The 23157-nt window shown below is 39.8% G+C and overlaps 2 protein-coding genes across 3 annotated transcripts in view; both read right to left on the bottom strand.

Annotated features, from left to right (window-relative positions):
• Window positions 1-139: 139 nt before the first annotated feature.
• Window positions 140-11492, bottom strand: senp2 (SUMO specific peptidase 2). Of its 2 annotated transcripts, none has more exons than XM_008276927.1 (17): window positions 11197-11492; window positions 9499-9560; window positions 9288-9400; window positions 8541-8607; window positions 8318-8399; window positions 8026-8200; window positions 7776-7882; window positions 7558-7640; window positions 6947-6995; window positions 6787-6859; window positions 6545-6691; window positions 3631-3762; window positions 2813-3046; window positions 1894-1973; window positions 1704-1788; window positions 1525-1620; window positions 140-1180 (listed from the first exon to the last, which is right to left on the bottom strand). In XM_008276927.1, the coding sequence occupies exons 1-17, from the start codon at window positions 11373-11375 to the stop codon at window positions 1118-1120; spliced, it is 1827 nt and encodes a 608-aa protein (XP_008275149.1). In that variant the 5' UTR covers window positions 11376-11492; the 3' UTR covers window positions 140-1117. The 2 variants fall into 2 exon arrangements, with proteins under 2 accessions (XP_008275149.1, XP_008275150.1); XM_008276928.1 differs by having other exon boundaries at window positions 6545-6688.
• A 989-nt stretch (window positions 11493-12481) lies between these two features.
• The window catches only part of pcnt (pericentrin), a 37811-nt gene continuing 27135 nt past the window's right edge, over window positions 12482-23157 (bottom strand). Inside the window, exons 46-61 of the mRNA XM_008276926.1 lie at window positions 22127-22276; window positions 21823-22009; window positions 21075-21409; window positions 20868-20970; window positions 20168-20340; window positions 19812-20087; window positions 19464-19621; window positions 18612-18741; window positions 17686-18477; window positions 17353-17565; window positions 17028-17243; window positions 16246-16472; window positions 16082-16161; window positions 15846-15990; window positions 15315-15442; window positions 12482-13001 (exon numbers count right to left, since the gene is read on the bottom strand). Coding sequence (XP_008275148.1) covers window positions 12970-13001; window positions 15315-15442; window positions 15846-15990; window positions 16082-16161; window positions 16246-16472; window positions 17028-17243; window positions 17353-17565; window positions 17686-18477; window positions 18612-18741; window positions 19464-19621; window positions 19812-20087; window positions 20168-20340; window positions 20868-20970; window positions 21075-21409; window positions 21823-22009; window positions 22127-22276 — 3345 coding nt within the window. The 3' untranslated portion in view covers window positions 12482-12969. The remainder of the gene's footprint in view (window positions 13002-15314; window positions 15443-15845; window positions 15991-16081; window positions 16162-16245; window positions 16473-17027; window positions 17244-17352; window positions 17566-17685; window positions 18478-18611; window positions 18742-19463; window positions 19622-19811; window positions 20088-20167; window positions 20341-20867; window positions 20971-21074; window positions 21410-21822; window positions 22010-22126; window positions 22277-23157) is intronic.

Here is a 23157-nt window from a genome sequence, read left to right as displayed (position 1 = left end):
TTTCCATTACAATCCCAGATGTAGCTCGACACTGAGAGGATATAGAAGCATAAAATAATAATTAGGTAAATGTGAGCATTTATATCATAATACAAACTTGAGGTTACTAGCTGAGTCATTCAGTGAATCAAACTCCAAGTACAAAACAAAATACTTTATTACAGGAACAAAAAAAACTCACATTTTTTAAACATGAACACAAACATGCATGTGCATACAGTAGTTCACTATGGAGTAGACTATCATCTAAGTCTTTGTAATAGCCCTAAATAGCCTCTTGCAGTAAGCTCGTTGAAAAGATTCACAGATGTAACAGCGCTTTATGGTAAATACGGGGAAACAACCATTAATACTCTACTCGTAGAGGAATAATATACACACACTCCAAAAGTTTTCATTTTCTCATCCAGTCAAGTCATAAATAGCAAAACAAACATGTTATTACAACAAGCACTCAATCATGCACTTATTGTCTAAAAAAAAGGTCTTCAGAGGAGGTATCTTATTTTCATTGTCTATATTTTACAAACAGTTTCATGACTAAAAGTCACTATAATTATTTGCCATCCACTCTGATCAGGATGGGAAGGGGAACAGCCAAATTACACCAAAATATCAGTGACCCACAACAATCTACTTCAATGAATTCTGAATCAAGCTCCTCAGTACTGAAGTTGAGTCATAAATAACCAAGTCATTTCCTGAAAGAGAAAAGCACGTTCTAAGCTGAGCTCAGTGTGAGAGGGCGGAAGGCACTTCAGGTACTTCAAACAGTAAAATGAACAATCCAATGTCAATAAAAAGCCATTCAGTCAGTAGTGCCAAAGTTTGTGTAAGACGCACATTTCTTACATCCCAATAACGTCTCCAATTACAACTCAGAGATTACAAATACTTAATATGTCCCTGACAGGAAAAGAGACATAAATATTCCTTAAGACTAGCGTTTATTTCTCCAGATCAGAAGAGCAAGACTGAGTTTGATTTCAGTCGGTAATGTCCACTTCTTTGGCCCATTTTTTCCTTTTGTCTTCAACACGTAGTTGCTGTACACAGATGTTGCTCCCACTGACAAAGTCTGTTTTGTTAGGAAGTTAAATGAGATTACTGCGATCCTCTATAGCAGCTTCTGATTGAGGATTTCCCACATCATTAACTTCCTGAAGAGAGGCATGTGGCACTGCAATGTAAGAAGCAGATGTTATTTTCAATTTATATAAAACATACAATTACAATATTACAAGTGTTACTGCATTTAAAGTTCCCTGTGGAGTTGTAGATCTCTTGTAGTGCTATGGATCAGTTTTTTGTGAAAAGGTTTTACATTTTTCTCCTCATCAAAAAGTCACAATAACACAGCAAGATGTGCTGCAATGTGCCACCAAAGGCTGGAAAGAAGCCTTATAGCAAATGAATGAGGAAGGCAATGCTTGTGACACATTTAGACTTCGGCTTAACAAAACATTTCAGCGGAGCAACACTAAAACTCCACACAGTTCTTTTCAATGAATACAAGATATGTACCTGTTTAAAGGTGAGAGGCCTGCCTTTTGCGATAAAGTCAGCGTATTTACATGCAAAAACACCACAGTCACTCCCATTTTTCTGCTGGGGAATTTCCTATAAGCATAATGTAGTCATTAGTGTCACAGCGAAGGATAAAATGTCTTAAATATGACATCATTCATCACAGTTACACTTACGCCAGCTCTTAAGCTTCCAACAGTCCATTTGGCACAGTCAAGCTCTCTGCCTTTCTTTGCTTTGTGCTCCTCTTTAAGGTAGAGTCTAGAAAATGAGCACAATGACATCAATCATTATGTAAAAAGACAAAGAAATATATAAAAAAAGATGGCCGCATTACTGGCCACTCAGAGAAAAAGGAGGACTCACAGCAAAAGACTGCAGATGTCGTCATGTCTCTGGCCCATTGAGTCGTATGACTTCACTGTTTTTGATGTAAAATCAATCACCTGGAAAGAAAGTGGCAACAGTGATTAAGTGAAGCAGTGCCTATTTAAAGTATAAGCTGGTTGCCTTTGCTTTTCAATATTAACTTTCTGAACCCCAAAACCTGCCAATGGGCTGGAAATCAGAGCTAGACACTTTGCAGAATCATTGAATTAATCATTTGTGACTTTTGCTTTCATTGGCAAACTTATTATTCCAAAATCTAAGCTCAAAATCATGATATTTCATTAATATCCCTTTATTTCATGAGTCTCGTTTAAAAATTTGCCAAAAATAAACTGTTAGCAGTAACTAAATACTGTAAAAAAAAAAAAAAAAAAAAAAAAAAAAAAAAAAAAAAAAAAAAGAAAAAAAAAAAAAAAAGAAAAAGAAAAATGTAATTACAAAGGCAGTTAAACATCTATACTATGTAGAGGTGCCATGTTTTCCACAACACCTGAACATGTTGATTCCTTTTTTTTCCTTCAAATTTTATAAATTAAATAATGTAACAAAATCAACTTTAATTTTTGTTCTTCTTAATGATTATCCTACACAAGACATTCTTTAATGCTAACTTTATTTAACTTAACATTGCAGTGAAAAATGAGCCCAACAAGGAGCAAAAATGTGACAGAAGTAAAAAAAAAGCTTGGTTGTGCTTTTTAACATTAAACCCAATCAATTTAATTAGGGTTTTGACACTGATAGACAGAAAATACATGTTAAAGTCAAAGTTAATTAAAGGAATAATATTATTATTCAAGTTTTTAAAAATAACTGCATCTTAAAATTCATCAACTTCAGAGAGACATATGGAACCAAATGGTAAATAGTCACTGATGTTCTCAGTTTGACTTACCGCCATTGCCCAGTGGACGCCCAGATGCAGAGGAACCAGAATGAGGTCAAAGAGGAAGAGGTCGACAGCTTTGGTCCATCGCTTCACAGCAGCATGTCCTCCAACCTGCCCCCCTCCTCCTCCTCCCCCACCCCGCAGCTTTGGGAAAAAGAAGGTGCTGAAGGAGTAGACTTTGAATCGTCCTGCTTCGCCAGAGCACCGCTCCATGACCAGCGAAAGGTAGAAGTTCATTACCTTGGTGAAAGAAACAAAAAGCACAATGTATCATCTGCATACACAATGCAGTCAATAATACAGAGTAAATAATGTGAGAGCAAACAATTTGCAGTAGAATGAGCACATGAAATACTGTTTTGGAATACAGATGTAAACATATTGTATATTACTTGTATCTAGTTTAGTTGTCAGCAAAAAATGACATCTTATATTAACAGTGTAATAAGAACAATGCTCACACTGTACTGCTAACATTTGAATTAACTATTAGTTGCAATGCTAATTTGGGAAATAAGGTCAAGCAAAAAACTTTCTCCAGGGCCGAGCTGCAGTGTAACACTAACATGCCACACTTACAGAAAATGTGCTCAATACTCAAATTAATAATCGTTACTTCCTGCTGGCAACAAGTTGTCAGGGTCGCCTCTGATGTGTTGCTGCTGTCAGCGCTACAAATACACAGTAAATATGTACAGTCTCAATTATACACTCTTCAACGACTTTATTATTTATGCTTTTTATAAAATCTCTTTTGTTAATGAATAAAGACATTAAATGTGTGGAAAGTTCATTGCATGACTTTTGCATGAACTACATCCCACCTCGTCGTTGAGCCAGCCGCCTTCCTGGAGTGTGGCCAGGTCTCTCTGTGTGATGCGAAGTTTGAAAGCTGCACTGAGAACAAGGTTGGGATCACTCTGAGCCAGAGCTCCACTCACCTCCACGACCATTTCCTACACAAACACACAAATGAAGAACAGAATTAAGATTTTATACATGTATGTAATGTATGTGTGTAAAAAAAAAAAAAAAAAAACAGATTAGAAACGGGCCGGCTCAGATTGGAATTCCACTCTGGGCTGGTCTGGAATGGAATCTTCATTTTTCCCCCCCTACAGATTCGGATCAGGTTTGGCCCAGACAGAGTCTTGACAGTATATAAATTCAAGTCACATATGCCATAGTCAGTTCACTTGCTGTCCACCATGGAGCAACACACCAGATTTGACCAGCTGTTAAACAACCACATTGCCTCACTCTATGCCAAGAAGAATGGCAGGTTCTTAGTCAGAGATGATCAGTACAAGCAAATCATAGCAGCTTTAGCAGTGACCAAAGTATCCAGATGGTGCAAAGTTCAAGCACTGATGTATAGGTGAGTGCCTTTCACTACTTCAATCCCTTTATTTACATATTATCAAATTTCCTTGCAACAAACTTGCATATGAGTGATGTTTATTATTGTTAAATATTGTCTGGATTGCTAATAGACATGAAAAATGTATTTGTCAAAATGGATAGGAAATTTGTGCAACAGATAATGTTACTGAAGAACAATAATGTTTGAGATTTCATTTTAGTCTTTGTGTTTTGTCATTGACAATATGTGAATGTCAGCGATGATGAGTACAACTGTTTTGTAGAAGTGTAAGCATCCAGATTTTTTTTGTTTACAGGCAGCAAGACAGTACTGTACTGTAAGAAAACAGCCAATTTAGTCATCACCAGGGAGGACCTGCTCTCCACTATTCAACAGTGCCATGAGAGAACAGGGCATTCTGGGCGCCACAAGACCTGGGATGAGGTAAAGAACAACTATGCCTTCATACCAAGAGTTGCTGTAGAGCTTTACCTTCAAACCTGCCTCACTTGCAGCACACATCAGAGTCTGAAACAGCCCATATCAGCAAAACCACTTATCTCACTTGGGTTCCTGACCAGAGTACAAGCTGACCTCATGACAAGCGAGCCAGATGATAATTACAAATGGATTCTACATGTCAGAGACCATTTCTCCAAGTATTCCTGGACATTCCCACTGACATCAAAGAGGGCTAGTGAGGTATGTATCTTTACAAGTCACAAAAGAAATGTTTTTTTTTTTTAATTCAAGGCCTTTATACTTAAGGTCACACATGCCCAGTCACACCCTTACCCTTAGATCTGAGGGTTATCACACCTTTGAGAAATGAAAAATGAGAACACACCCTCACCTTGACATCTGAGAATTTATACAAACAACTTCCCTAATCTATACAATATTCTTGTTTGTAATGTTCGGCCTTCTCAGGATACTTCAATCTGACAATGGAAGGGAATTTGTAGCATCAGTAATCACTGAGATGACAAACCTGTGGTCAGGTAGTTCATGGAAGACCAAGGCATCCCCAGAGCCAAGGCTGTGTAGAATGTGGTATGATTTGATTTCCAAATAATCAGTTTCTTTATGTCTTTTTTGGGTCAATTGTGACTAAGATTAAACTAATCTGTATGATGTTTTCTGACTGCAGGAAATGGAGACTTATAGCTGAAACTGGGGAAATGGTTGGAAGAGCGTGGTGGTACCTGGTCAACAGCACTGCAGTTTGTCCCACATGCCATCAACACATCTACAGCATCTGCCACCAGTAAAACACCCTATGAGGTTGTTTTCGGACAGAAACCTCGCCAGGACTTCTTTCTGCTGCAGCAATTGGCAGAACAGGTAATTCCCTGAAAATTCTAACTTTTAAATTTGAACGATTATAAGAAAATTACAGAAATTTGAAAGTTAACTCTTGCTGAATGATTAGTGTGTTCTGACTGATTAACAGTAATGGTTTGTTCGTCTTATGTTTGATTTAACTCTTGCTGAATGATTAGTGTGTCCAGATCAATTTATTTATCACAATATTATGCTTGTAAATGGATAATTAAACTCTTGCTCAATGATAAATACGCCCTGATTTATTTAGAATAATTTTATATTTGTACAGGGACCACTAAGTGAAGAGACCATTGATCCCCTCACTGTTGAAGCTACTGAGGTACAGCAGGAAGGACCTTCTGACCACGACAATGTAAGTAGGCCTAATTACCAATATCATTGACAACAAATTGGAGAAATTGTGTTTAGAATTTTGTATATATATCAAAATTTATCATCTCATCTTATATTGTATAGAATGAACCAGAGACATCAGCAGCAACCCTACTACTCCAGCTTTCCACAGATTCAACCTCTGGACATGACTGTGTGCCAACTACTAGTCGTGTGACTGAATTCCAGCTTGACAAGCTTCCCTCAATGTGTGGTCCATCCCCCACATCCAAAGGTAGACAAGAAGCAACAGTTTCATACTTAACAAACAGGTAGGTTAAGACTCGTGAAACAATAAGAAATCAGTAAATTTAAAATAGTTGCTTGTTACTTTGAAGGCTGTACTAACATCTGTGATGCAGAATGTAACAATCTGGTTCCATCTTTCCTATTTAATTTGCAGCCAGAACCAACGACACACTGAGCTGACTCAGCAGATCAAAGACTACTCTGTGGGGGATACTGTTGGCATTAGGACCAACAACGCAGGCCGCACAAACACAGGTATGCAATCTATTAGAGCAACAACGTTGGTTATATTTTAGGATATTCAGTTGAAAGATTAATCTGGCGATTATGCAACTAGCATATTTAAAAATACATGATTTATTCTGTAGACAGAGTGCCAACTGTGTCTCTGACACATTCAGTCTCACCTTGGTCAGCCTAGGTATGTCCTCCTCACTGTGCCATGTATGTGCAGAATGTGTTTCAGGCAGGCTGACAGCAGGAGTGTCTCTGTCGACTAGCTTGAGGCGAGTAGCCACTTCTGTAGAAAGATCCACCTCTGCTGCTTGTTTCTGCTGCAAAATAGTTTGACATTATAGACACAATACACTCAGGACTACAACTCAAATAATGCTTTGACGTGTCAGAAAATAGACAAAGAAATATCTACCTTTGTACATCTAACAGGCTGTTTGTCCTCAAAGGCTCCACTGAATGACTTACTGAAGGTCAAGCCACCCCACCTGAAATTGCATCATTAAGAAATTAGTGAAATTATAATCCATCATTATGGACAACACACACACGTACATAAATGGGACTCCACAAACCTGTCCTTCGTTGCAGATGCATTTCTCCATGTAAATACATTTGGCACAGCTGTGAAGCAAAGATAAGGGTCAGTCGAGTACAGTAGACTTACTGGAACATATTTACAGATTTTATCAAACCTAATTTGACTCAAGTGACTCTCTGTAATGTGAAAAGCGATGTACTTATTCTTCTTTTCTAGAGGAATTTTTGGTGACCCCTACTAATGCCAGAAAGCTAAGAATTGAGAATAAAAGAATCCAAAAAAGTTTGTAACCAGTTTTGTGAACAAGGTTTCATTTACTTGAGCATAAATGACATTTTGTTTGTCGAATGGTCAGAAGTAAAAGGAAAATCCATGAATTTCTGTCAAAAAGGTAACACACAAGTGATGCCTTTACTTTACATGACTGATCATGTTTACTGTCATACATAGACACTGCCTTAAGGCCCATTCTAAGCAAAGAAAAACCCTGCAATGAATTTTCTAAACCTATTGAAAACAGTACATTTTAAATCATTAACAAATAAATAAAGAATATCACCTAAAAAAAAACAATAGATGACATAAACAGTTAGCTCTGGGGGGAAGCATAATTTAGCTTGAAACAATAAGTTGAAAGTGTCCCACCTGTGTATCCCGTCTTTCTGGGCACTGATTCAAAGGTATTTCCTGAAGCAGCAGTTTTGTGATCAACGTGTGACAGCGACTCACTGGAGCAAAGAAGAAAAGGATTCATTTTCTACCAATCAGCTTATGTCTTAGGGTTCATTGTTTAATGGATCTTGATGAATATCTTTTTTTTTTTTTTTAAATAAATTTCACATGAATAAACGGGTTATACTCACTCTTGTGGTTTTGTTTGATTGAAAGGTAGTGGTTGACTTTTGCTGTATTTCTCTGTCACCATCTCCACCAAGCGTCTGTAGTGCTCTTTATTGTTCTGCTTTATGGCCTAGACGCAGCATGTGAACACAGGATACAGTTAAAGCTTGATAAGTGGCAGTATGAGCTGGGGTCATTCTGTTGGTAAATCTAATTTAAAAATAAAGAATTTTAACTTTGTATAAATCCACAATAAATTATTGTGTTTTATACCTCTTCCACAGTAAGACTGGGCTTGTAGTTGCGGTTGTGTCCAAAGCCATTACACGTTGGGTCAGAACTAGCATTTCCCACCCTGAGAGTAGGCCTCGAAGGCAGCAGCTGGAGGGAGCCTCTCCACTCCCGGTCCTTCCCTCTGTCTGGGAGACCTGCAGAAAGTGCTGTCCCACTGGATTCAACAAGAGGCATAGCAGGGGAGCATTGTGAAAAGGTGATATTTATTGGTAATTGCATCAGCAGTAAATTGATTGCACATTAGCAGAATCTCTAATATTGGACTGCTTACCTGTATTTTCTCATTAAAGGAAGTGAAGAGCTCTGATAGGGATTCTTCCCACCCCTCTCATTTACTCCACCAGCCGGTTTATCTGTGAAGAAAAAAACAGATTGTAACAAATGACAATGACGACAAGAACAGGAGAGAAAATTCTGTGGATGAGACAAAGTAACATAAAAACAGTCAACGGAGCACATATTTGTTTTCTACTGTAGTATCTGTCCTCACTTACCCATTCTCCACTCAGCACTGTTCAGCCATGAGGTCTGAAGCTCATCTATGCCCATCAGAATGACAGGCTGGATCAAAAAGAGGAAATCAAATCAAGTTTATTGTCATTTTACTGTACATACAACAGTAGTACAAACAAGATGAGAGAGCGCTTCTTCAGGATCCAAAAACTAAAAGCAATTAAATAAAGAAGTGTTTGCATATCTGGATCAGCAGTTCAGCATTCTGGCAGCTTGTGGAATGAAGCTGTTGAAGCTGCTGATCAGTCTGAAGGTTCATTCCTTCAGTGCTCTGGAAACGTTTGCCTGATGGCAGCAGTTCAAACAGTTTATGGAGAGGGTGTGAGGGGTCCCAATGCAGGGCAATTAAAGGGAAATGTACAACTTAAAAGTGCAACACTAAATATAAGAGATAGCTGAAAGTTAATGCCTTAAGAATGTGTCTTAAATGCACGTTTGAGGTTAATCAATTGTACCTATGTGTAACAACAAAGGAGTGGACTGAATAGAATAGAATAGAATAGAATAGAATAGAATCGAACTTTATTGATCCCTTTGGTGCAAACCTCAGGGAAATTGTTGAGACTGGGCATTAACGTTACAACATAACATACAGTAACATAACAGATGATATAACATATAGTAACTTTCCCATGTGCCTTCAGTGAAGTTTGGATGCGATACACCTCAATTGATCCTACAACAAACTCCAAATGTACGTATCTGAATGAAGCGCACAGGGCACCCACCTGTGTCTCTTCACATTGCCTGGGCTTCTCACACTTGGTAGACAGCGGTTTCCGCAGCCCGAGTAGACCTGCTACACCAGCCACAGTCTTCTTTACAAAGCTGATTACTACATCTGAAAGACAAGACGCCAGAGATCAACAGTCACTGACATTCACGCCATGTGGCTTTTCAAACAAATTTTAAAATGCTTTGTATTATTTTTTAACAAACCTCGCCTGCGCCTTTTCACCTCTACCTGGTCAGTCTGGCAAACACCATCTGGAACATGCACACTAGAACAGGAGAAAAGAGAAGACTGATACTAAGAAAAGTCACATTTTGTTTTCGCAATACTGTGACAATAGCAACATAACATGTGCTTTGAACATAATATTATAATGATTATTATAATACACTCAGTTGCCTTATGATGTTTATTAATTTATTTATTATTAACCAGTTAATTTCAGAGACCTTTGGTTGTGGTCCACTTGAATTGTAATAAGTTACAGAGAGATATTTTAAAATTTAGTCGGCCCTCACATACAAGCTCAGTGGACAAAATATTAGGGCTGCGACATGCCATTATTTTCATTGTCTATGAAGTTGCAGATAATTTAGTAATAGTGGCAGATGCAATCAGCTTCCCACAGTCCAAAGTTGATGCCTCTAACATCTTGTTTTGTCTAAACAAATTAAAACCCAAAGATTTTTTTTTATTTACTAAAAGCATCACTTTCTCAAGTTTTGAGAAGCTGAAACCAGAGACTGATGTTTTTAGTTTTGAAATTTGATTTTAATATTAAACTTTTAAAAACACAAAAAAGCTGCCAAATATATTCTGTCATACTTAATTAACAGAGTGACTAATAATTTCAGTTCCATATACCACAACTTACTATCAGCAGCTGAAAGTATCCAAGTACATTAAAGCAAAGTCTGTGCTTGCATTTTGAGGAACGTTTTTCTACTTCACTAGTATCACTCAGATGTGAGGCAAATATTACTCCACTGGAGTTATCTGTTAACATTTATGACTAGTGACAGTACAAATCTTAAAAACAAACAACATTTATCTATATATTACAGCAAATTAATATAGTTAATGATAAGAAGAATTAAGACTTCCTTGAAATGCATCCATTATCTATCTAGCCATTATTCTAGGGCGAAGGCAGGGGACACCCTGGACAGGTCACCAGTCTACTTCCTTAAAGTAAATGTTGTAATTAAAAGTATGTCTCATATTAGAAGTTGCAATCAGTTAGCATAATATAACATGCACTTAACTGGATCAGTTTGCCTTTTAGTTTTGAATGATTTTTACTTGTTAGGATTTCTACTACCTTTATTTAAGAGCTGACTGCTTATTCCACGACTGATTATTATTCTTTACTGATAAATACAGAAGGAACATAGTGGTTTAAAGTCCCATCAGTACAATGCAGTTCAACAGTACCATGAACCACAGAAACCACATATTAAAGTCGAATTAACGCCTCTGTTTAAGGTTAAACAAAACCTGGACGTTATAACAGTTGTGTAGTAGGATGTGTTGCTCTCGGATGTTGTATTAGACAATATTCGTCTTAGCTCGTGCGGTACATTATACATTTGATGACAACTGGTCCTTTTAAACAACATACACTGAAAGAGAAAATTAAACGCAATTAATGACAAAAAAAGATTTCAGTTCGCGAATGAGTAACTTGCCTCAAGATGAGAACTAAGCTAATACCACAGCTTTGTTTGATGCTCCTGCTTGTTTGCACTGGTCAGCTAACTGCTTAGGTGAACATTAGCCACAAGTGTTAACCTCCCTGCCTGGGACAACATTGACAAATCATTAAATGACCAAGGCGGTATAATGCGGCAACGACTATTCAACTCTAAATTACTGAAAAATAGAGATTATCTTCCACCACCGACCTCTGGTAGTTCCGTTTTGCCGGTCTGCCGTTGCTCTCCTGCCGCCGTGCTGCCGCTCTCACGCCAGGTCGCGTGGGTTCCTCCTGGCTAACGTTACCTTTCCCGGGCCACTCGGTGGGGTTTTGCCCCGAAATGGGCTCAAACAGCGACGAGATTCCGTCAACTATCCATCCATACATCCCAGACAAATACGAGAAAATTGTAACGAGGTCTTCTACGCGGTCCAGGACTATTTCTCCGCGGGTAAGATGTCAAACAACGATCTACGACACACCACCAGCCGTTAACCTAGCTTAGCGTTAGCATCACTGCGCTGAAATGCCTGGGATGTGCGTCATTCCGTGTTGCTGTTTCACCGAGTGCGAACGTTTTGAGCATCGACGGAAAACGAGTGGGCGGAGTTCTACAGTAAAGCTGAATATAATACAAGCGATGGAAGACTGAGTGTAAGCGGCGTCTGCGGATATTAGCAACGAACGAACCCCTGACCGAGAGGGTAAGTGTCAAATCAGACTCTGATTGGCTGCCGCTGCGCAGCTCAGATATCAGTTCACTCTTACGTAATAGCGCTAAACATCTGAGTTACTGCACCTTAGTGAGTTAAAAAGGCAGATAAATGTCGAGGAAAGGTTCACTAGAATGTTTTTTCTCGGTCAGAAAAAAAATATATAATAGGAGATACATTATCATTATTAATTTTAGCAAATTTTGATGTCCATATCTCAAATTTAACTACCACTAATCTTAAATTTAGACTAATAACACTGATTTACCATTATGATTTAAAAAAAATAAATGTTACTCAGGCCCCTTTACGTGTACTTTCTTCTTTTCCTTGCACAGATGGGCTTGATTAAATGTAATTATATTTAATTTCACTCAAGGGCGGAAACAAACGTTGAGAAGCCAAGAATGGAACTGTTCCATTAAAGTGAAAAATGGAGAGAAAACCAGTAAAATCTAATCAATTTGCAAGACACAATGTTCCTGATCCGTTTGGTATGATCTGAATATAACTGTATTGCAAATAATCATATCTTCCTGTGACTGCTTTCATTGAAATTTTTACCTTTTTTTTGTCTTTTCTATCATACCCTCCTCCTGGTATTTTATCCTTTTTATTTCTAGGCTTTTATCTGACAAAGAAAAGCATGTGTACTCAGGGTCTCCTATTAAGGTGAAATGAATGGAACATAAACATTTAACATGAACTATGTTTTGAAAAACATCCATTCAACTACAAGAGTAACATTATGAGCTGCCGTAACACAAACCCAGTCTGTTCAGTTTGTAATCACACATTTAAAATATTTATTAACTTTATGGTGGAAGCATAGATAGTACAAAAATGCATATGGTTCACATTTATGCAACAATGCAGTCATTTGTTAACGATCTTGGTTCCAGTATAAAACCAGCGCACATTTGGACACATGTACAATGAACATCAGTCCTATTTACAAAGCGCAAAAACATATAAAACATCAGTAGAAGAATAACAAACAGCAATAATTAAAAAACAAAAACAAAACAAAACAGAACATTTGTTCTTGCAGCGTTTCAAGAGTGACCTTCAAAATACCAAGGTACAGAGAATATAAAAATTACATCCGAAAATATTAAAAAATAATTTATATACTTATAAAAATCACATGTAATCAAAAAAATTCAACACGATTGATATTCCTTTCTACACATTTCTACATGGGGTAAGGCATGGACAGTTTTGGAACAATATACAGGTAGGCAAAGTTTAATCTTTCAGTGGTCGGACTACTTTGGGTCAGGCTGGAGAGCAGACGGACCTGATCGGACACAAAAAAAAAAAACAAGATTAGGTTATTGTCAGACTTTTATATTGTGCATAAATGGCAACCAAGCTCCACTAAAAACACTGTAAATACACTTAGCAGTTTAGAATAAATTCTTTTCTCTTTGAATAAACATATCTTTACACCCAGCTATCCAACTGTCAGTTATTCAGCTAACAAAACATTTAAGCATTTTTATCAAGACTATCATACATTTATGTTTATATATAGGTATGTATGGAAATAACAACATTGTAGTGACAGGTAGGGATATTTTGCCCTAGAGAGAGTATAAACAGTATGACAATACACAAGTTAGAAGATAACATTGACAAAAAAAACAGAATTAGCAAGTGCAACATTATTGGTATGTGCCACCAAAAGCTCCAATACTCAGTAGGAATCAAACACTGAAAGAACATGTGATGAAATCCTCCAACAGCAACAAAACAAATATTCACTTTTTTGAGCAAGCCATTAAAATGTGTAGCTGTAATGAAAAATCTGACCCATTAACAGCACATTATTTGCAGAGCTGTCGCACTCTGGACTTGGAGAATACATGTTCTGCAGGGTTTTGTTACGGTAATAGTTGGTGACCCACTTTTTGTATCAACTGCACCAGCTCTGGCACATTTTTGGGTTATGCTAGTTTTAGATCAAGAGCAAATTTGGGCGTCAAACACTTTACTTTCTGTGGGGAGTCCAGACGCTCCAATATACCAACACAGGGATTTTAAAACAGAAAAACTCACAATCATCATTATCCCTGTGCGTTGTCCATGTATGCTTTATTACTTGTGTTAGGCTTGAATTTGTTTTGTCATGCCAACCCAACCTGCAGGACACGTACATTCCAGACCAGAGTGTTGTCACCTCTAATGTGCTGCGTTCACTGACTGCTGACAAGTCCGTTCTGAGAAGTGCATTGTCCTGCTTCATTGTTTGGTGGAGTGAGTATGTTACACTCACACTCACCTGGACCGTTCAGGTAAAGGGGCGACAAGCAGCTCAGGTACAGCCACGTCCTATTCTCCTGCAGCCAGCGCTGCCGATAACCAACCATATCTGGGGAACAGGCTGACCGTATCCTCCTTTCCTCTTTAGGGGGCGGGGCTAAATGAGTCTCGCTTACTAGGTTGGGAGATGATAGAGCACACAAGGTTTTGTGGGATTTTGAAATATGCGTCGTTTTCCAAACAAGGTCCAAGGAAATGTGAGGCCGTCCATCACAAAAAAGAAAACAGACTTTAATCTATGGTCACTAGTCTTAAACTGTGTCCACAAATTAACACAGAAATGTGTTGCTGGCTATAGATAATGTGAAAACAGAAAATAGTGACTTAAAGACATTTATCTAATGCCAGGATCAGACTACGCAATATTTTCGTCTTTAGAAATAGTGATTGAGTCAGGAATTCTTGCCATGACTTGGTTGAGAGACATGAGATACTCCACGCAGGACATGACCTGACTTGACCTGCACTAACTTTGACTTGTGTGACCTACTTAAGGGCTTGTTCAGGCAGCAGGGAATGACTGCACTTTTTCACCTGACAGCACCAATAAGTGTTTAAAATGAAACTGAATCTGGAATTATTTATAGTCACTTGGCAGTGAAGGTGGTCTTTTTTTTTTTTCTCTTCCCAGTTAATAAAAAAAAAAAGTGTTCAGAGGGTGATGCCACATCCACAGCTGGTTAGTTTGATACAATGCTCTTGTTCCAAGAGCAAAAGACATAATTCCTTTCTTTGCCAGGCTGACAGACACTAAAAGTGGTCTGTACTCTAAAGGGGAAATGTCTCAGAACATTTTGTCTCAAGAAAAAAATAAATAAATAAAAAAGCTTGTCTGGGACATTGTGAAGAATCCCAGATGCTGCCTCAGCTTTGTTGTCTTATACCATAACACTAAAAAGGAAGAAAAAATACTTGGAAAAAACTGTTGCGCTCGATGGACCATTACCGGGCTACTATTGTGTAGTCTGATGTCGGCCTAAGAGCCAAACCACATAAACCCAGTGACCTGTAACATCTCCCAGTGTAAACAAACATCTTCCAGTGTCTTCGAGTGATTTCTATCTGGGCCATGCACTGCTCAGAGTACTGTCTTGCACAATCAGTCTGCCATGGAACAGAGTGCAATGAACAAACAGACAAGAGGTGACAGTGACCCCTATCCCTTCACCAGACAGTCTACTGTTTACTATACACCCTGTGTATCCCAAAAATATGACAACTTTTACAAGTTTCCACCATGGGGGTGCATTCAACCTATTTTTTCCAAGTTATACCCAAAGCTGCTCACCTTGTCTGGCTCCCGCCAACCGCTGCTGGACTTTCTCCAAATGATGAATATATTCTGTCAGGGATCGCTCTGGATCCAGAGATGTTCCACCTGAATGCACTGAAGCCAGAGTGGTACTGGAGTACGAGCTGAAGAGATAAGGCAGTTGTTACAGACAAAACGTTAAAATTCACTTTAGGGGTGTCTTGATATACTAATGTGGATGATAACCATGATATTCAAAAAAATGTTATATATTGATATCATGTTCATAACACACACATATGATAATATCATAAATAATTCAGAACCAATAACTATCTAGTTGACAATACAGCACAGTCAAAATGAAGTGATGGATAGCACTTTATTTAAAGTAAATAAATAAATAAATAAAATGTACAGACAGCAAAAATAATAATGTCATTGTGAATTATTTTGCCCACAATAATCATGTGGTAAAATCAGATATTGTGACAGCCCTAATATCTGTGAAGTCTGTATCTTTATGTGGCAAGTTAGAAAAAAAGTTTGTTGAAAAGGAGATCAAACCTGTTGTGCAATCTGAAGGGTGATTTGCTGGGTGGAACAAGAGATGACACAGTTTCTCTTTGGACGGCCCGACTGTCTCTGTTCTGTGGGGAGCTGGGATTTGATCTTGGCTGCTGCTGCTGCCTTAAAACTTCAGCTTTAGGCCCTGTCAGAGACATTACAATTAAAAATCCACCCACTCATGGACATACAGTCAAGTGATGCATATTTCCATAAACTGTATACACAGAGCAGACCTGAAGCGTGCCCATTGACAGTCCCAGATAATGACACTCTTCTAATCGCTTTCTGCCATTTCCTGGTCAGGAACCTCATTCTGAAAAAGATGGTGGAGTTTGTTTTTTTTCCATAAATAAGCCTCAGCTTACTATTGGATCTTTGTCGTCTGGTATATTCCTACCTTGAGACTGCTATGACGACTCGTACCACAGCCCTAAATCGTCCAAAGGGTCTGCGCTGGGAGGAGAGTGGGGGTGAGGGTCGTGCTCCCATATGAGCAATGAGACACAGTGTGGCCTGCTCACACTCCTGGAATCCTCCTAATAGCAGCAGCAGGTAACGCTTCTGGTACACCAGAGCTTTCCTGAAGCTCTCAGCACGCAGGTAGCGCTCATACAAACGCTGCAGCTGCAAAACAATAAACAGAGGTTCTCACGATTTTATCCCTATATTTTATCACCACAGCAGTATATTTTTTGTTGAGTGGCCTTACATTACATTCCTGGTTAGTGTGTACCATAGCCTGCATGTTAGGCATTCAGACAATATCAATAAATGTCTAGCAGTGTTTATCGATGAGCAGATGTTCAGAAAGTGAGAAGTTTAGCCTGTGTCTAGCTCATAGTTCCATCAGAACACTTCAGGTAAAAACAGGTGACATAAATATATTTTCAGGTTAAAATATTTTTAAAATACCAAGTCTTGAATCACTGATAATCTTTACATCAGTGCAAGACTAGGTTATGCAAAGACAACTATTCATCAGCATGCAAGGTAACAACCAAACCATGACTACAGTTGGCAGCACTGTTGCTACCAGTAGAAAAGTAATTCTGGAGGCCTGAATTTGGATTCATTAATGCTGGATTCAAAATCTGTTGTTGGCGAGCGGTTGCAAAAGTGTCTATTATGCCACTGTTTGTATTATAACAAGTGTGTGTATATGCATGTGCTTCCACTGACCTTGGAGTTGTTGGTCACATCATTGATGGGCCTGTTTTCAGTTTCTGTGGTGACCTTGGCGAGCTCGTTCTCTGTGGTACGCAGCTGTCGCTCCAGGCAGGTCAGTCTATGTTTGAAGGTGGTTCTCTCCTGGCTCAGTGACGTAACACGCTCCGTTAGCTCCGAGTTCTCCTTCAGTAATGTCTCCAATAGGTTGGATGATGATGTGGACGGCACCTGTGGTGAGAAAAGTATTTGACAGATGTCAAATATGACGCGCTTACTCAAAAATGTAAAACTTTGCAACAACAATCAAAAACAATTTCCATTTTAAGCACATGAGTACCTGATGGGGTTGGGAGATTCCTGCCTGAGCCCCATCAGTCTGGAGGTTGCTTTTGAGATGCTGTGAGGATGCAGCTTTGTGTTGCTGTCCTGTTGCCCGTCCAGACAGTCTCTCAGCAGCCATCTGTCTCTCCTCTCTTTCCAGCTCTGCAAGAGTGCGCTGCAGCTCCTGCATGCGCTGCTGGTCCTGCTGCCTCAACAACTCCAACTCACACTAAAGTCAGAAACATTCATATTGAGTTGAGTTGGATTATTCTAAACACATTTCAAATAACAGCATTAGATTTGCAAAGATGGTGAGTACATCAGAGAAGATCTAGATTGATAATCTTACCAGTTTGCTATTGGTCCTCTCCTGTCGCCTCTCTCTCTCCATCTGCTCTTGCCTCCCCTTCCTCCTCTCTCTCTCCCACTGGTCCTCCCTCTCCCTCTCTTTGTCCTTCAGCAGTCGGAGCCTCTCCTTCAGCTCTGTGAGTTCCGTCCCTTGGCGTCTGGACCGCTCTCGCTCCACCTCTAAAGCGCGGCTTGCATCCTGTTTCTGCTCCTTCAAGGTCTCCACAGCAACACGATGTCGGGTGGCGGCCTCCTGCTCCCTCTGAAGCTCCTCCCTCCTCGTTCTGTCCTCATCTTCCCATTTCCTTCTGCTCTGCAGAAGCTCGGCCCGTAGTTTGTCCGTCACAGCTGCCAGCTCCTCCCCCTGCCTTCGCTCCTGCTCTAGCTGAGAGCGCAAGTCCGAGATGAACTTCCTGTCTCTGGCTGCATCAGCTTCATTTCTGCGGCTGAGCTCGTCCACCTGCCGGGAGCAACGGTCTCTCTCTTCATCAAGCTTCCTATGAGAATCTGCAAGCTTAGAGTGAATCTCAGCCAAGCGAGATTCTGCTTCAGTCAGGAGGCACTCAAGACGAGTCTTTTCCTGCAAGCTGAGCTCTTGCTGGTGGGCTGAACGTTTGTGTTCATCTTCTAGCTCCTTCTGGGTGTCCTCCAGACGTTTCTCTAGCAGCACACTGCGAGACTGTTCAATCTGAAGCTCTCGTCTCAGGTTGCTGCAGGCCACCCTCTCCTGCTCCACCTGACCCTTCAGACACATGACCTCTGACCTCTGGTGCTCAGAGGATACCTGTACAGTCTGGAGAGGGAAGGGGGTCATTTTTCAGGGAAAACTTAAGCACATTCTTGCCACATACTCTAGATGTTTTCACATAGATCGAATCAGTTTGGTTTCTGAGTTTAGGCTTATATTTCTGATCAAATCAGTCTTACCTCTCTCCTATCCTCCTCCTCTCTGTCTTTACAGAGACTCAGGGATCTCTCCTGCTCCAGTTCTTGTTGAAGCTCCTCGACTCTGGCCTGCTCCCTCTTCAAAGCTTCCTCACCTTCTTCTACAGTCAGCCTGAGGAAAATCACAATACATTTTCACCTTAGTTTTCATTACCTGTGCTTTTTGGTAGATTAAACTCAAGGTCATTTGACAAAAAAGTCGATGCACTGAATCACGTGTGAGAACAAATATTCTTGGTTGGTTACTTTGCAGCATGAACACTGTGTTTCTACTCACAATTACAAGGGGGGGAAAAAAGCTGCTTCTGTGATAATTCTCCAGAGTTGAAATTTTGTGTGAGAGTTTAAGAAACTCATGTGAAGTGTTACTGATAAAGGTAGTTATCACTTAAGCTGGATCGCCTGACTTTACTGGTGTCAGCAATAACACAGAAATGCAGCTCTGTTTTCAGTCTGGACATCATCACTAGTAATGAAAACAAAAACACCTGAGGGAGGCTAGATGCATTAAATACTGTTTTAACAATACATAATACATGTACCTAATTATTTATATATTACGGAAGTGAGATGTTAAACAGCTTGCTAGAAACTTAAGGAAAGCTTAAAACATGCACACCCACTTCTACAAAGTAGCCATAGACTGTGATTCCAATAAATAAACTATTTAACTCTTTTGAAACAAACTAAATCCAGTAAATAGCACCAGTTTGTTTCTACTTGATAACTTCAATAATAAGGGGGGAGGCAAATTTTAATTAATATGTGGCAGATAATTGGTCAATTTATAGAGAAGGCACACTTAAGTGCTGTTACTCAGAGCATGTAACATACCTCAATGACAGTAATTTGTTCTTTTGCTCTTGTTGAACATCGTGGGCACGTTTCACTTGTTTCTTGCTCTCCTCCAGCTCAGCCCTCAGGTGGGATTCAACCCGTCCATCAATCTGTAGCTGATCTCTTTGCCAGCTATCGTCACCTCTGTAATCAGTCTGAGGATGGAAGAAGACAGGGATTATCACAGATACTAAGTACAACTAAAGGACAGGGCTGAGATATGAAGTTGTGCAAGTTACACATATAAACAAACTCTGTCAACATTGTAGCTTCATGCCACTAAGATTTAAAACAAATATTCTTTTCACTACCTGAAAGTCTTTAGTTAAAACCATGGAAACTCACTTGTGTGTGTCTCTGTGCCATTCGACAGAGCAACTCTCGGAGAGCGATCACAGTCTCCTGCAGTGCCCTCTTCTCCTGCTGCCAGCTCATGGGGGGATTAGATAATGATTTATCTCGGTGGTCCAATGGAGCGGAGCTATCTTCAGAATGATGCTGCGTCTGACTCACTGAGAAGGCTTTCAAGTCTGAAACATGAGGCTGAGTTGATGGAGTGGCACGACGCTGGGACAAAGTGAGAATTCTGCAGCTTTCTTGATACACTTTCTTCAGCAGGCCCTGCAGGGAGATAAAGGAACTAAGTAAAACTCAGGGTTGTTGTTACTTTAAAATCACTGTCAGCTGTGTGTGAAGCCTACCTGAAGCTCAGGTGACAACAGGTCATCACTGTAGCTCATGCTGCCTGCAGCACTGTCTGTGTTAGCAGTGGGGTTCATTCCTCTGCAGCGGAGATACTCAATAAATTGAGCATCCAGCCTTTCAGTCTGTTCCAGCTCCACTCTCAGCCTTGCACCCAGTTCTGAACTCACATCTGAATCACAAGAGAACAGACAGTTAAGTCTGGTGATATTCTATATAAAACCAACTATGAAGTGATGCTACCAACAAGTGTTGTCTGTGATGACAAAGCCTAACTATTACTCTGTGCCAAAGCTCCAGTTTGTCCAAAAACTAAAACAGTGCTGCACTGGGTGACATGTTCCTGGCCAACATAGACAGCAGTGTATTTTTAGTTTCTACATATGGCACCCTGCTCTTGTAAACACATGTTTGCTGCTGAACATAGTTTAACCATTAAGATCTCCCTGTTTTTTAAAAATATGTGAAAAAACTGTGCACAACTTTTTAAGAAAGCGGGTTATCTTTTTAGAAATGTATATGTTCCTGATAATTTTTTCTAAATACATGTTTCTTCTAGGAAACAGTTCAGGCTGAGCACCATGGACAGGATAGCAAACTCTTATTTGACAAGGTTTGTTGCAATATAAAGTGCTAAACACAACAGCCACAGGACTTAATTCTTTAAGATGTTTCAACTGTCATTGTGGAAATACTCACTGCTGCCATATCCATCACTGGCCCATTCTGGTGCTGACAAGGAAGAGGTGGAACCAAGTGGAGATGGAGGAGTGGTTAAGTCAAGTTCCTCCAACTCACGTACCTAAAAAATTACATAAATTTAATCACATCCAAACTAAACAAAAGACCAAATGTTTGTTACATAAGTGCACAAAACAGCATGCGTGCAAATGTCAGACAACATACTTTGTCGGCGTCCAGCGAATCGAGCATGGAGAAGTTGTCAGATACTGATAAAGAGCCTGGGGAGTGGGTACTCTGTGTGACTGGATCTGGGGTGATGGTCCTGGAGTGTGGAGGCTCCATTACAACCCTGGGAGAGTATTTGACCTGGGGGAGATCCGGGCCTGTGCTGTTCAGAACGCTGAGCTCAGACAGGCGAGAACCGAGAACAGAATTGTGGAACCGTTCTGGGATTCTGTCCTCAGAGCATTCGAGTCTCCTTAAAACCTCTGGAGAACTCAGAGAGGCTTCATCTCGAGAGACAGTCACAGCATTCTCAAATGTTCTGTGAGAAATATCTGATGGAGAAAGTGAACATTATCAATATGAGAACATGTTTCTGTTGCAATGCCATTATCTTTAAGACGTGACATATCAGTCTTTCATCTGAGTCCTGACAAACTCGTCTATAAAATACCAGAAAATGTCCATTATGTGCTCAAAGCAAATTGATAGTTCAGTCCAAGCAAAAAGCCAAAACCCAAAAACATTCACATTAAAACAAATAACACAATCAAAAAAGTTCACTTTGGTTAGATGCTGTTGGTTCCACTACCCATTTACTCCCAATACTAGACAAACATTACTACATTCCTCCTAACAGAAAAAGGAGATGCCCAACTCAAATAACGTTAAATTCTTTTATGTTGTTGTTGTGCATATGCAAAAGGACTGTACATACAGAATAAGTGCAAAGACTCTTAGTACTCACCCTTCTGTGGGTATTCCTGGTGGTGAGGAAGTGTGTCCTGATGACACTGTTGTCTGAGTTGCTGTAGTTCTCTTTGTTGATAGGATAGTTCCTCTTCCTGGATAGCCAAGTCCTCCTGAAGAGTTTGAAGTTCCTCCTTCAGTCGCTGGTTATCGGTCTCCAGATCGACGAGTGCACGGTCTTTGGTCTGGCAGACGGAAATAAGTGAATAAAATCCAGCTTAAAATCCTCAGGACTGACACATTCATTTACAATATTATACAGCTTATATCTGATATTCTGCGCTCAGCTCTCATCTTCCCACCTGTCCTTCCTCGTGGAGTTTTTCAGCCCTTTCTGTACTGTTACTCAGTCCCTGTTTCGCTGCAGTCAGCTCAGCCCTCAGCCTGGCGAGCTCAGCCTCCTTTTCTCTCAAGGCAGCGTCTGCTTTGGCCAGGGTCGCCTCGGCATGAGTCTGAGAAAAAGGGAGACATTCACAGCAATGATAAGTATCACAATGATGACTTTGATGGATAAGTTATATATTCACATTCTTACTTTTCATTTAGTTCTTCAGTCTAACAAAACAACAAAAAACAAAAACTAGACAAGTTGTACACGAGCATCAGATAACCGGAGTTCAGTGCTTTGCAACGTAACAGCATTTTAATGAGTGCCATATGATGTAGGACAAGCAATGTTCACGTCTAATGCAGATCATGCAATCATTTACAATCGTTATAGAAAACCCCTCCAGTGTATTGTGACAATGACTACATTTTCCAAAATACAGCCGGTCACTGGCAGAAACAAAGTGAGTGAATGCAGAGACATGCTGCAACCCAACCGCTCCATTACAGCTTCCTGCTTTCTTTCAAATATCACAACTCTTTCTTACCACATTCTGCCAAGATATAGCGAAAAAAAAGAAAAGAAAAATAAAGCGCAACAGAGCTTTAAAACCAAGAGCTACCAAAGGTTTTCCTCCTGCTTCCTTATTTTAATGTCACTTCCTCTGTGCGAAACCCAGTCTGCTGTTTCAGTGCCGTAACACGTCATCGCAGCGACGCCCCTAACTACAACCAGATGTGATCTTGGCTGCAGTCGCTACCACAGCTGTATGCTAGAAAAGCAGCAGTTTTCTGTCTGGACTGAAGGCTTGTTGAAGCAGGGTCATGGAGTTACCAGGTAACTGGTAGTATTTTAACAAACCCCTTCCAACTGCATGAAAAGACACAATAAGGGCTTTTTTTGATCATTTACTTTTTACAGACATAACTACAAAAAACATTATAAATATATTGCCATGACAGGGCTGCTGCGATTGGTCCATATTTAAAAAAATGTTTTTCTAAA

Source organism: Stegastes partitus, unplaced genomic scaffold (assembly GCF_000690725.1).
Source record: "Stegastes partitus isolate 25-593 unplaced genomic scaffold, Stegastes_partitus-1.0.2 Scaffold83, whole genome shotgun sequence".
In the NCBI taxonomy this organism is placed as follows: domain Eukaryota; kingdom Metazoa; phylum Chordata; class Actinopteri; family Pomacentridae; genus Stegastes; species Stegastes partitus.
Note: the sequence above shows the minus strand (reverse complement) of the source record. Positions and strands in the feature narration are given on the sequence as shown.